The sequence below is a fragment of the Caretta caretta genome, chromosome 6 (assembly GCF_965140235.1).
Source record: "Caretta caretta isolate rCarCar2 chromosome 6, rCarCar1.hap1, whole genome shotgun sequence".
Taxonomy (NCBI): domain Eukaryota; kingdom Metazoa; phylum Chordata; order Testudines; family Cheloniidae; genus Caretta; species Caretta caretta.
Genome location: NC_134211.1, coordinates 62,698,929 through 62,712,870, shown reverse-complemented (window position 1 = coordinate 62,712,870; position 13,942 = coordinate 62,698,929). Strand labels below are relative to the sequence as shown.

At 47.3% G+C, this 13,942-nt stretch overlaps 1 protein-coding gene and 1 long non-coding RNA gene across 3 annotated transcripts in view; one reads left to right on the top strand and one right to left on the bottom strand.

The window, feature by feature from the left end:
• Nucleotides 1-2,300: 2,300 nt before the first annotated feature.
• RAD51B (RAD51 paralog B) overlaps nucleotides 2,301-13,942 on the bottom strand; it is a 788,206-nt gene continuing 776,564 nt past the window's right edge. The window contains exon 11 of the mRNA XM_075129638.1: nucleotides 2,301-2,510. Coding sequence (XP_074985739.1) covers nucleotides 2,440-2,510 — 71 coding nt within the window. The 3' untranslated portion in view covers nucleotides 2,301-2,439. The remainder of the gene's footprint in view (nucleotides 2,511-13,942) is intronic.
• LOC142072536 (uncharacterized) overlaps nucleotides 4,247-13,942 on the top strand; it is a 170,319-nt gene continuing 160,623 nt past the window's right edge. For both annotated transcript variants that reach the window (XR_012668945.1, XR_012668946.1), the window contains exon 1: nucleotides 4,247-4,355. This is a non-coding gene — a long non-coding RNA (uncharacterized LOC142072536). The remainder of the gene's footprint in view (nucleotides 4,356-13,942) is intronic.

Sequence of the window (13,942 nt, the reverse complement as noted above, 5' to 3'; positions counted from 1 at the left end):
AGCAGAATAACTGCCAAGATGGAGATAGATACTATCCTTCTACTAATACAACCAGATACAGCATTTAACCTTGGTCACAGCATCACATTGCTGATTTTTCTTCAGTTTGTTATCTTCTGAGGCCTGTGACACTTCTCTGTAGCACTCCTGCCTAGCCAGTGCTCGCCCATGTCATGTTTGTGTGATGATTATTCCTTTACTGAATTTCATTTTTCTTTTCCGCTCTATTAAGAGCCTGCTCTGATTGTACTACTATCCTTCAAAGTATTTGGAACCCTCCAAGCAGCCCACCTGCTGAAGGTTTGGGTAATGTACTGTGGCAGTGGATAATACTTGATGCTTCAGTGTAAGTTGCACCTCTGAGCCCCATAGCACCTGGTCACTTGTACAGTCCTCCTCTTGAAGGAAAAAAATACTTCTTGTCTCTGGGGTGCTCAAACCCTGAACATAACAGCCAGTTTAATCCCTCTTACCATGAATTCGCATAGTTATAACTGTCATAATGGTCATAAAATTATCCAGCCTTTTAAAAAAATCACCCATAGGGGAGGTCACAAGGTCCAGTACTATCAGCTCAGTTCCAAAGGGTGACCATACACTATGTAAAGACGTAGTACCTTTTGTTTGCTCTGAGTGTACTGCCCTTTAGGTTTATCGACCGACTCTTTTGGTCTCGTATTATTGGCCAGAATAAGAGAGAGGGATGCTTCACTTTTCGCTGTGGCCTTCATAATTTTGAATACACCAATCAAGTCTCCTTTGCTATTTTACTTTTTTATCCCAAATAATCCTAGTTTATATAATCTCTCGTCAAATGTAAATCCCACCTAGACCTCTAACAACTTTATTGCTTTTCTATGGATATTTTTTAACCTCTTTGTAATGGGGCAGCTGCCCCACTCCATGAGAGAAAAGGCTGGAACAGGCCAGAAAGGCTGTGCAGACCGGCTGCCAGTCAGCAAAGGCTTGTGAAAAGCCAATCAGGGCAAAGAAAGAGGCAACCAAAATTAGACACACACACTTCCAAAAGAGTTCATCATAACTGTCAGAACATTTAAAATCACTTTTAATGCAGCCAGGAGTACCATCTAATTTTTAAGCTGCTTCTCTGTATTGGACAGGCTACTTGATTTAACTATTAATGAAGGTCAAGATTTTCAAACCCGAGTTCTTAAAATCAGACTCCTAAATTCATATTTAGGTTCACAGGAGTTGCCATACTAGATCAGACCCACAGTCCATCCAGTTCAATATCCTGTCTCTGACCATGGCCAGATAGAAACTGTACATAGATTTGTAAATAATTTCTATACTTCATAGCTTTTATATTAGTATAGTTTAGTTAGTATAGCTTGTTTTTCCCCATCCTGTGGACTCCCTACCTGTGGTCTAGGGCTCTGGCTTCTGGCCTGGCTGGGGGTGGGGCCTTGGGGGGGAACAGGAGGAGCAGAGGTGGGGCCATTGAGAGGGGCTGAGCCTCGTGGCAAGGGGGGACTAAAGCCCACCTCAGTCCCCCACCAAGAAGAGGCTGGCACTGCCAGCAGTGGCTGGTGGTACCGCTTCACGCTTGCCTGAGACTTGCAGTTTGGGGGGACCAACGCAACCTCCCTGCCTCCCAAATTATGCCCATGTTAAAAAGTGGATAGGCATGCCTCTCCCCTATCCTTGAGTGTTCTACCCCCAGCATTCAGCCACACCTCCACAGAAATATCAGAGGGCCAGAGGCCTTGATTCTTGGCCCCCTTTACCACCATGACCTCTACTCATTCCCAGCCATCTGCAAAGGGCTGTTTTTGCGTCTCGTTTTTGACCCGCCTTCTACCAAAGATGCCACAACCTCTTCCCCCATTATATTCAGAGACCATCTTGCAGTCTTCACCCACAGTTAGGACTTGATCATGACAGACAGTTGGGTCTTGGATATTATCTGTCAAGAATACTCCATGGAGTTCCTCTCCCTTCGCCCTTCAGGGACCACTCTCTCAAGGTGATTCTTCATCAAGAGGTGGACTCCTTTCTACAACAAGTGGCAATAGAGCACATCTCACCTCAGTATCAAAGGAGAGGGTTCTATTCCCAGTATTTCCTAGTCCTCCAAAAAAATGGAGGATGGATACCCATTCTGGACCTTCAACAACTAACCATCTTTATCAGAAAGTCGAAATTCAGGATGCTTACATTAGCATCGATAATTCCCTCCCTATGGGAGGAAATGTAGTTCATGGCTCTCGACATGAAGGATGCATACTTTCATGTAGACATACCTCCTTCCCACAGAAGGTTTCTGCAGCTTGTGGTGGGCCAAGAATATTTTAGTTCAGAGTCCTTCCCTTTGGGTTAGCAACAGCACCCAGAGTGTTTACAAAAGTTTTTTCTGTGGTGCCACCCCAAATGAGATATCAGAGTTACACAGTTTCCCCATATCTGGACGATTGGCTCTCAGTAGGTCACTCGTGCCAAGAGTGGCAATGGGTTTTCTGCTCCATCTTCTAGCAACTCTGGACATCTGCCTAAACAAAGAAAAGTTTATTTTATCACCCACACAGAAAATAAACTTAATCGGCATGACACTGGACTCTGTTTCCATGAAAGCTTTCCTTCCCACAGAAAGATTTCAGTTAATGAGCAGCAGAGATAGTCTGGATTACTTGCAGACCAAGAACTACAGTCAGAATGTGCCTTTTAGGCCACATGGCTATGTGTACTTGTGAGATGCCATTCACCAAGCTTCATTTATGATGTCTGCAGGCTTTGTTCTGGTCTGTCTACATTCCAAAGATCACATCAATTTCAGGGTGTCTGTTCCTGCCAGAGCCATCGCCTTTCTTGCCTGGTGGTTGAACCTGGAGAGCGTGAGAGTGGGTGTTCCCTTCAACACTCCTATCCCCACTGCCATCATCACTTCCCTTCTGGGTTGGGGCGCTCACCTGAACAACCATACTGCACAAGGCACACGGACCCCATGAGAGGCAGGTTACACATCAACATAATAGAACTGCTCGGGGCAGGGCAGGAGCAGCAGGAACAAGGTAGCACGGGGTGGACATGAGCACTGAGCATCCAGCAAGGTGCTGCTGCTGCTGACTTCAGAGCTGGCCTGCTGGCCCCTCCAGCCAGTTAGGTGGTCTGGCTAATCAGGCAGCCTGCTGTTGGCCAACTGTACTAATGAAGCTGCCTGGAGATTAGCTCTGCTGCGGGCCCTGATTCCTGACAGAGTGGAACCACGCTTTCATATTACCAGCAACGAGCACCCACTGTCTGCCTCTTCCTCCATATGGAAAATAGTATTGATCTTTATACCAGTCCGTGGGACGTCCACGGACAGCTCTTGACTCTGAAGAGTAGCCGTTAACTTTGTTTCCTATTACTTAACTGACTTTTAATGCATGAAAAACTTTGCCCCTTGACCTCTGGTTATTTATTTTCTGTTATAGTTGTTTCTAAGAGACCTTTATCAAAAGGTGTTTGAAAATTCATGGGACCACAGTCTGTTTATTGGGTCACCCTTATCTGCTCTTTCAATTGCCTTTCTGATGCAGACTATGGCTGTATTCTCACATGCAAAATGATTAGCAACTGAAACCACGCAGTGTGATAAAACTTTATCCCTGCACCCCAGAAGGGGTTACGGTGAGAACATGGTTGGAAAGTGAGTCAGAGTAGGTGTGTAGTAAAGGACAGGAATGAGTGCAGGCAGCATATGGGCCGCGTTCTCTTTGGATTCAGTTCAAGCACAAAGCGTATGTTGTGCTTGCTGTGTGGTAGTTCAGCTGACAGGAAGTTGCAGAGGTCTGCTGAAGAGAGAGAGGCAACTCTCCTCCCTTCCCCCGCCCCCCCAGCCCTCCCTAATCAGCAAGTTCTGCAGGAGGCAGAAGGAGCTGATTCAGTTTAGTTACCTTATTATAGAGACTGCTTAGGAGAAGGGGGAGGAAGAAATAGTGTCCATTTTCTGAAGCTATTTAAGTCTCAGTGGTATCAGCAAAAAAACGAGGAGTCCTTGTGGCACCTTAGAGACTAACAAGTTTATTTGGGCATAAGCTTTCATGGGCTAGAACCCACTTCATCAGATGCATCTAGTGGAAAATACAGAAGCAGGTATAAACATATGAAAGGATGTGGGTTGCTTGCGAAAGCTTATGCCCAAATAAATTTGTTAGTCTTTAAAGTGCCACAAGGACTCCTCTTTTTTTTTTTTTTTTTTTGGTTGTTGTTGTTGTTAATTTAAGTCCTCATTGTCATCTGCAGAGCAAGCCATGATGGATCCATCTCTGGGTGCACCGGAGTCTGGCCACATCTGCTTAGGATTTCACAAGCAGAGAACAGACCCTGCATTAAAGCTGGGAGAATATGTTGAGGTAATGTGTTCCTGGGCTACGGCCCTAAACTTCCACAGCATGTGGCAAACTACTGGCAAACAATAATCAGACACTCGCTCTCTTTTCCTAATTGTGTTTTTATTTCCCCTGCTTCTCTCCTGTCCTCCAGTGTACCTAGCAGGTATTCTCTGCCCAAGGCAGGGCAAAGTCTACTATCATCTCTGCTCCTGATAATCCATCTCCATTAGTTGTTCTCATTCTTACTGTAGGGCAAAGGCCTTTCCTGTCCGTCCACCCATGTCGGCCACTCTCAGCTCACTGCAGGCCCTTCAGCACTGTTCTCCTGTTCATCCATCTGTAGCAGCTATTTGTAGCCCTGCTGCTGGGACAGGTCTCTCCAGCATTGCTTCTGCCCATTCATCCATCTCCACCATTCCCAGCCCCACTGCAGAGCAAAAGCCGGTTTGGTGTTGCTCTTCCTGCCCATCCAGTTGAAGGGCTTTTCTGGAATTTCAGCAGCTTGGACAATGCTAGTTGGGCTGGGTGTGACATTTAGATAACTGTGTCTTTGCTCACCATCACTACGGTAAAAGCTGTTAGGGACAAATGTCCTTATTGGCATCATGTGTGGGTCCTTTGTCAGAATTGCTGCCACGAACTGTATGACTATGAAGTGGTGTCCAGTGTCTGAGTGGCCTCCTTTTCCTGCCCTCACTTCTCAAAATAATAGCTTCCTGGGGGAAGAGACTGAGTGGTGTACTACACCAAAAGATTTCTCCTGTATCCCTCTGGTTCCTCCTCAGATGCCACGTGGATTTATATTTTTGGAACCAAATCTTGTCTGGAGACTAATTCCAAGGCCCTCTGCTAGCATTCGAGGTCTGTGTGCATTTCTTGTGGCAGGTACACCCAGCCTTTGGGTAGTATAGGATGCACATCAAGCTCTTCTATCTCATAACATGCCTGCTGACCACCTAGCTCAGCTGCACATGCGGTAGTGGAGTTTGGACTGTCCTTCATTTTCCTCTGGGCCCCCATATTAAGCATGGCTATTTCAATTAGCTCACCCTATCATTCCTCCTTCTTAACTGGCCCAATTCACTCCGAGCCAACTCTCCCCCACAAAAGCACACAGATGAACAAAATTTTCCAAGAAAACTGTACATGTGATTTTTGATTTCTTAGGGCCAAATGCTACAATTCTCAGCTGTAAGCTGGAAACTCCGTAGGACAAGGAAATGTCTTTTGACATGTCTATAGACAGCATCAGGCACACCAGTGATGCTGTAATAGTCAGTCACAGACAAATTGCATTGTTAAGTTGGAGCTAAGGTAGTGATCACGTATCAATAACTTAAGGCTAAAAAAAATTACAAGAATGTTGTAAAAACAACGGGGAGTAGTTGTGGCACCGTAGAGACTAATACATTTATTTGGGAATAAACTTTTGTGGGCTAAAACCAGTGGTGAGCTGGAGCCAGTTCGCACTGGTTTGCTAGAACCTGTTGTTAAATTTAGAAGCCCTTGTAGAACCGGTTGTTCCGCTTCTAAATTTAACCGGCCTTAGGCACCTGGAGCACCCAAGGGGAAAATTAGGCACCCACCTTCGGCACCAAATGCACCCAGCCCTGGAGCACCCAAGGGGAAAATTTGGTGGGTGCAGAGCACCCACCGGCAGCTCCCCACCCCACCCCCGGCCCCAGCTCACCTTCGCTCCGCTTCCAGCTCCTCCCCTGAACGCACCGCCCCGCTCTGCTTCTCTGCCCCCCGAGGCTTCCCGCGAATCAGCTACTCCCACGGGAAGCTGGGGCAGGCTGAGAAGCAGGCCACGGCTTCCCGCTCAGGCCCAGGGAGGCGGAGGTGAACTGGGGCAGGGGGGCACGAGCAGGGCTGCCCGCGCCACAGCAGGTAACCCCCGGGGGTGGGGGGGCAGGGGAACCGCTCCCTGCCCCAGCTCACCTCGGCCTGAGCGGGAAGCCGCGGCCTGCTTCTCAGCCCTCCCAGGCTTCCTGCCGAACAGCTGATTCGCGGGAAGCCGGGGGGGAGAAGCAGAGCGGGGCAGCGCATTCAGTGGAGGAGGCGGAGCGGAGGTGAGGTGAGCTGGGGCCGTGCGCGGGGTGGGGAGCTGCCAGTGGGTGCTCTGCACCCACCAAATTTTCCCTGTGGGGGCTCCAGCCATGGAGCACCCAGGGAGTCGGCACCTAAGTCGCCACTTTTGATGTGATCAGTGGGGGAGCAGCCGCTCCCCCTGCTCCCCCCCAGCTACACTCCCCCACCCCTAGGAGCCAGAGGGACCTGCAGTATGCTTTCTGGGAGCTGCCCCAGGTAAGCACTGCCAGGACTCCCCACCTCGCCCCCCGGCAGGTCTCTCTGGCTCTTAGGGGCAGGGTGGGCACCTACTACGGTGGCCCACGAGACCCTCCTGCCCGGTTCTGGGGGCAGTCATGGGACAGGGGAGGAGGGTGGATGGGGCAGGGGTCCTGGGGAGGTGCATCAAGGAACACAGGGGGTTGGATGGGGCAGGAGTCCTGCGGGGTGGGGGTGGGCAACGACCCCCTCATGGGGGGAGGAGGGAACCCGTTGTTAAGATTTTGACAGCTCATCACTGGCTAAAACCCACTTCATCAGATTCATGAAGTGGAAAATACAGTAGGTACGTATATATACACACTACATGAAAAGATGGGAGTTGCCTTACCAAGTGGGGGGTCAGTGCTAACGAGACAATTCAATTAAAGTGGAAGTGGGCTGTTCTCAATAGTAGAATACCAAGGAAGGAAAAATCACTTTTGAATGTTGTAGTCATCACTCATCAGTGTTCCTTTTATACCTAGGGCCTGATCTTACTCATGTGAGTTTGCAGGATCAGGCATTGTGTTATTTTTTAACCAATTACCTGTTCTCAGTTCAAAGACTAAGGCTGAGGTCATCTTGTTTGGAAAAGCCACTGTATTTCCTATCCCACTTCCCTTCTTCAACTTTCTCACAAGGTCTCTAATAAGAAACATATAGTTTTTGGAGAAATCTACATTTGGAGAGGACATTGCACGTGTACAGCTTGTACTGACAGGCATGTAAGACACTCATTGGAAGTGTGAAGTTTTGTCACCACATTAACCTTTGCTCTTTTCATATAAGTGCAATAATTCCCTAGGTGGGCAGAGCAGGTTTGTACATATAAACACATTAGCACTGTATTTACTGATAATTGTTTAACTGTTGTCACATGGAGCTTTAATGAAGAATGGGAAATAGTGCAAATCCTTTTTTTTTTTTTTCCTGTGGCTAGCAAGTAAAAAGGCCAGAGTTGGCACAATCACTGAATACTTAGGAGTTAGGAATTCTAGTATTTGTGGTCACTGATTAGATCAGACTTTGTTATGAATGGATAAGGATCTCAGGGTTTCTGAGCCCGATTCTCTCCTGTGTCTGAACTCCATCCTGCACAGTGAAGTGGGGGAGGCATCAAAATACAAAATGTAAACAAACACCATGAATGGCAAAAAGTAAATTGAAAAGGAGTACTTGTGGCACCTTAGAGACTAACCAATTTATTTGAGCATGAGCTTTCGTGAGCTACAGCTCACTGTGAAGTGAGCTGTAGCTCACGAAAGCTCATGCTCAAATAAATTGGTTAGTCTCTAAGGTGCCACAAGTACTCCTTTTCTTTTTGCGAATACAGACTAACACGGCTGTTCCTCTGAAAAAAGTAAATTGGGATCTAAAATCATTATATTTAATTATTATTTATTTATTTGTATTACTGTAGCACCTAGGAGCCCTAGTCATGGAGCGGGACTCCATTGTGCTAGGTGCTGTACAAACACGGAAAACAAAATGACCTTCCCTGCCTCAAACAGCAAAAAATATCTAAGTCAGTGGTCCCCAAACTTTGTGGCGTGCCCCCCTAACGGGGCACGGAGGAATGTTTGGGGGGGCAGGGAGGGAGTGCCACCCTGCCCCACTCTGCTCCAAGCTCTGCTCTGGACCCAGCCACAGCTCCACTCCTGGCCTTGGCCCCGGCCCCACCCCCAGCTGTGGCCCCAGACTAAGTCCCTGGCTCCCAGCCCAGCTATGGCTCCAAACCCGGCCACGGCTGCTGGCTCTGACTGTGGCCTGACCACAGCTCCACTCCCAGTCCTGGCCCCAGACCCGCCCCTGGCCTTGACCCCTGGTTCCTGACCCAGCCATGGCTCCAGCTCCAGCCCCAGCCTCAGCCCCCTATTCACCCCCCACACCAGAGCCATAGCCTTACTCCAGCCCTGGCTCCTGATCAAAGCTCCCGGGGGACAGGGAGGAGGATGAGGACAAGGGTAAGGAGGGACCACTGATCTAAGTAGAAACATTATGTCTTACCTATCAGAAGTGTTATTTATTAGTAAAGGAGGAACAAGCATTTTAAAAGAAGGATTTTGAGCTTAAGTGTCCCTTTAAAGTTGTACTTTTATTAGCAGTTCTTTACTTTTTCACTGTCAGATGGATTGCTACATCTTGAACATGGAGGGCCAGATTCTCCACTCCAGTGGCATGAAAAGGCCAGAAAGCACAGTGCAATTCCTGCCAAGGGAGAATCCCTGAGTGGCATGGAGCAAGCATAACCTCTCCTATGCTACCTTCCCCCAGCCCCTAGTGTAGGGGATATGGCGAGGAGGAAGGGATTGGCTGGAGTGCTACTGTACTCCAGTGATTCCCCAAGTAGGGCACTGGCCTGTTGGGGCCACAGCCAGCTGCCATAGTGTACAGCAGCCCCAAGATTGCTCTAAACTATTCGGGGGATGGGGATGGCGTAGAACCAGCCTCATGATTGGGGACCCACAAATTGTTCTTCCCTCAGCTTCTTCAGGTGCTTATAGGGAGGAGAGAATTGGGCCACTAGAACCCAATCCAGCTTCCAGTAAAATCAATGTTACAACTACTTAATTCAGCTGTGCAGAATTGGTCCTTGAGTTACTGTTATCATTCGTCTCTGCTGAAGAACCAAAACATAATATTCAATATTAAGTCCAAAACAGGAGTAATGAGTTGCAAGTCAAGACTGAAGAGCAGAGCTATGTGAAAGCCTGGGGACTTGAATAGCAATTGGTGCTGCAAGCTGGGACTGAGAAGCCGTGGCAGCGCTGTATGTAGGCCCAGTTTTGACTAGAAAAGAGTACTTCAGGAGTGATGTGACGTGGCAGGCGGTGTCTTAGTGCTTGAAAACCAGGGGGTGCTCCATATCAGCTCTGAGTGCCTTTGGGCTCAGCAGAGCTGGGCTGTACAGAAATGTGCAAGCCAAATATCATGGGTGCCCCAGAATTTAAATAGCAGAAGGTGCTGCAGATTTTTATTGTGGTACACCAGCAGAGCGGTCAGGGGGAACCTTGCCGACACCATACCTAGCTCTAGACAGTTGTACCAGTCCCTGGTTTCATCCACTGGGTAGAATATTAAAGAAGAAGAGGAAAGAGAGACAGCAAGTGAGAGGAGGAAAAGAAACAGAAAAAGACCCCCAAACGTATTTTGGGGGAAGGGCTGGATTTTGAAACACTTGTGATCATGTCTGGCCTTTAAACTAGTCAGCAGTCTTTCATGTGTGCGAAATGTGTCAGAGAATGTCACTGCAATACCTGTGAAATACAGCTAGCCTCAGCAAGGGTACTGAACCAGGAAACTCAGTATTTCCTTGGCCACTTCATACATGATAATATGGTTAAACCCCGCAGCATGCCTTGTTATAACACACATCTTATCAGCCCTGGCTGATGAGAACAGCAGCCATCAAGAGACCAAACTGACATCATTCACAAACTCACTAGTTTAGGGTAGAGCCTGAAGTATCTTCCTATGCCAGCAGCCATGCCTGACTGGGTTGAACTGGCTGTACTGAACTTTCAGGCATTTTCCTAGAGGAGGAGAAATAATAAGAATTAGCCCAAGTGGCTTTTTTTGTTTTCTATGTTTTCTGCCATTCGGCAAATGATCACAGAGCAGGTGGAGGTGGGTTGAGTCTTTGCCCATTAAAAAAGGGAAAAACTCTTGTTTTACTTGGCTGAAGGAGGAGAGAAAAAGTACTGGTTGAGATCTGACACAATGTTCAGATCCAAAATTCCCCCAAGTTCACAGGGTTTGGGTTCTGGGATTTGGGTTCAAAGAGAGAATCTAGTTGCCAAATTCAGCTCTGGATCCGAATCCCAACTTCCCAAGGTTAGGTATGGATGCTTGGGAGGGTGAGGTAGTTAGTTGGTTCAGGGTCATTTCTAACTGCAAGGCACAGGAGTCCTTGTCAATCAGTGTGTTTGACTGCAGTATTGGTTCCTGTGGACAAACCTAGCAGCTGGCTCTGACTGGTTTTGTCTAATTTAATCGGGGTGAATTTTAGGGCTCAGGGAAATGGGAAACTGGATACAGCAATAAAGAGTGCAGGCCATTGCTATACGAAGTTCTCCAGCTAGTTCTATGACCTGCTCTTCTTATCACAGGCTCCCTAAAATAGCTCTGCTATGATGCACTTAGTCTAGACATGCAATACCCCAAATATTCTAGTCCTGGCTATTCCTCTGGAAAGAGACTGCCAGTCATGTTATGTTGTGTTGCAGTTTTGTGGCTGAGACAAAAGGAGACCATATTAGATCGAATTCATTTTCACTTGTGGTCTACCTGCTTGAGCCTCTGAAGGCTGCCATAAAACTAATAATACTGTAAAAAAAAGAATTGATTAAAAATTCCTTAAGTAGAATTTGAAAGTGCAAGGCAAACATTAATATGGAGATAAGGTTCGACTTCTGTGCTGAACATACTCATTAATCAGGCTATAGAGAGAGGATAATTAAGCACATAAATGCATTTTAATTGACCTTTTACAAATATTTTCCCCTGCTACGAAATCTTGGTTCTTCTTGGTTCACCAAAGAGAGTCCCAGAATGCATCATTCTGTGGCAGATCACAAATATCATGGGTTGTAATGAGACTTTTGGGAATTGTGATATTGCATTCTGGGATCTCCTCAGTGAGCCAGCAAGAACAAAGAGGATTCCCTCAGATGGAAAAATAATTTTTGAAAGGTGGGTTAAAACTGATCGCTGTGTTGAATGCCCTTCACTCCCCAGCCCCAACCCAATCTGGTCCCTTGGGACATTCAGCACAGAAATCTGCATTTAAATCAATTTTAATCATTGCACTTCACCTTGGAATTCAGGCCATCATCTGAAAGACCAGAGGAGTAATCTACTAACTCTGCACTCCTTGAGGGAGGCATCCATTCCCCCACTTCAGTGAAAACATATTGCAGTAATGACTGGTGAGCCCTGACTATACACAGAGCTTCTCATTTACTCCCCCAACTCTGCCTGTCTCCAACAGAAGTGTAGACAGTTTGGTTGGACAGGCAGAATAAGAGAGGAGGCTATTTAAAACCAGCCCAGCACATATGTAATGGTTTTGTTGGTTTTTTTTTTAACAGTATGTGCCTAGAATGATTTTGCAGCCTCTGCATATGAAAATTGCTTGACCCATGTCCACTTTTTCAGAGAATGAATGCACTAAAATTCAGCACTGTTTTTGATGGCCACATCCATAGTTTTGACCCATTCCAATGCGTATGAGGTTTTTCTACCAACTTTCAAATGTCACCAGCCTCCAAGAGGCCTAAGCAAAGCTGGAACCTACAGGGACAACTGATGAGCCAGAGACTATAAGGATCTTACTCTGCTCTGCCTAGCACCTTGTGTAGTCATTTGTACCTGTACAGAGTCAGTGCAAAGTGTATATAAAACACAACCAAGCAGAATTAACCATTCACCTACACAACTGGTAGCATTTCTCATCCACTTGGCTCTCCCCTTCCTCATGTGCACAAGGTGTCAGGCAGTGGAGTACAGCTACTGTAAGTAGCTGGAGCTTTTAGGGGATGTGCCGGTAGGCCCCAAAAGAGTTCAGTGCAGAGCTTCTGTGAGGGTGACGGGAACAAAAGGCAGTGTCTTCATTGCCTAGCCCTTTGTCAGTTTAGACATGGCTAAAAGGGCCAAGACTCACTGGACTGGCTGAGCTGTGCTTGGTGCAAATCCAGAGGGAGTTCAGCAAAGTGACTTTGAGCCTTATTTCTGGCTCCCTGAGCTGGGAGTCAGCATACAAACTTCTGGTCCTTCACACAATTTAAAGCATCCTCAGGGCGGTTCTATTTTACAGCAGCTATCTATGGTCCAAAGTGGCCTTACAGTAGCTGGAAATCAAGTGCACTTAGTGGTAGATCCCCAGCCAGACACATTTTTCCCTGGACATATCCCCAGTGCTGGGTTTGGGAGGGACAGGTGGCATAACAGCTGCTTCACTGGCCCCGTCCTAGGCAGACTGGAGATTGCCCTACACTGGGGGAATCCCAGGTAGCTAGTTCAGCTTCGGGTTGCCACCTCTGAGGTACAAAAAACCCCAGACACCCAGGATGATCCTGAGCCCATAAAACTGGACAGCTGGCAGTGGGTACTGAGCCCCCCAGAGATTTACCAGCACAGCTAGTTCTAAAACAGGACAATCCTGGGAAAACCTGGATAGGCACCCCTGGTTAAGCTGGGTTTGTGCACATCTGTTTTGTGCCCTTAGAACCATGCAGAGAAGACTTCACAGGCTGATGATTCTGACCCAGAGAGTTCAAAGTCCTGTTGGGGTGTACTGCAAATTCACTGCTGCCTTGCACCGAATGGACGTGTTTCTTAATCTGTGTGGAACCTGACCTAGGTGTAAGCAGCAATGAGAATCCGAGGTGCTGTGCGGAGGGGAGGCTTAAAGGAAGCTTTGGTAAACAATGTGACTAATTTCAAAAGTCCTCACCTAAGAGTGCTCTCCAAAATACTCCATTCTTAAGAGACGTTGGTATCTCTCTGCCTACTTGCGATAGTTCTAGAGTGCTTCCCATGTTGGTATCTAAGTGATGATACATTAGTTGGTTTGCTGTTTACTGTTGCTATTCCCCATTACTAAAAAATATCAATTTTAAATAATGAGACAGTGGGAGACTGGATGACTCAAGTGATTGGTAAGATATTAGAGAGCTTTTCACCTCTAGAGCCAGGCTCCAATCCTGCCCAGGTATATGGAGGCTATTCAGTGACCTTTGTGAAGTGGTGTTGATGTCTAGGGCCTGATCTACATGAAAATTAAGTCAGTTTAACTACATCGCTCAGGTGTGAAAAATCCATACCCCTCAGCAGTGTAGTTAAGCCAGACTCACCTCCAGCATAGCCAGTGCCAGGTGGATGGAAGAATTCTTTTGTAGGCCCCCTACTGCCTCTCTGGGAGGTGGATTACCTATGCGGATGGGAGAAGCCTCCCATTGGTATAGGTAGTGTCTACACTGAAGTGCTACAGCGTTGCCACTGCAGTGGTGCAGCTGTGCCGCTGTCATGTTTTACTTGTAGACATACCCTTAGTGTCCACATCCCAACACTCCCCTTGACAATCACTGCTGATTGACCTCCTGCTGACTGTCTCCGCTGAGAAGCCAAGGAATGAATGGGTCATGAAGATTCAATTCCTCTTTCACCACTGAGGTGGCTCTTCAGGTCCAGCTGGTAAAGGTGGAGGAAAGAAGCTTGCACTGCTGCTTCACATGCTGTACATATTCTGTAGACAAAGGATATGACATCCTCAGGGA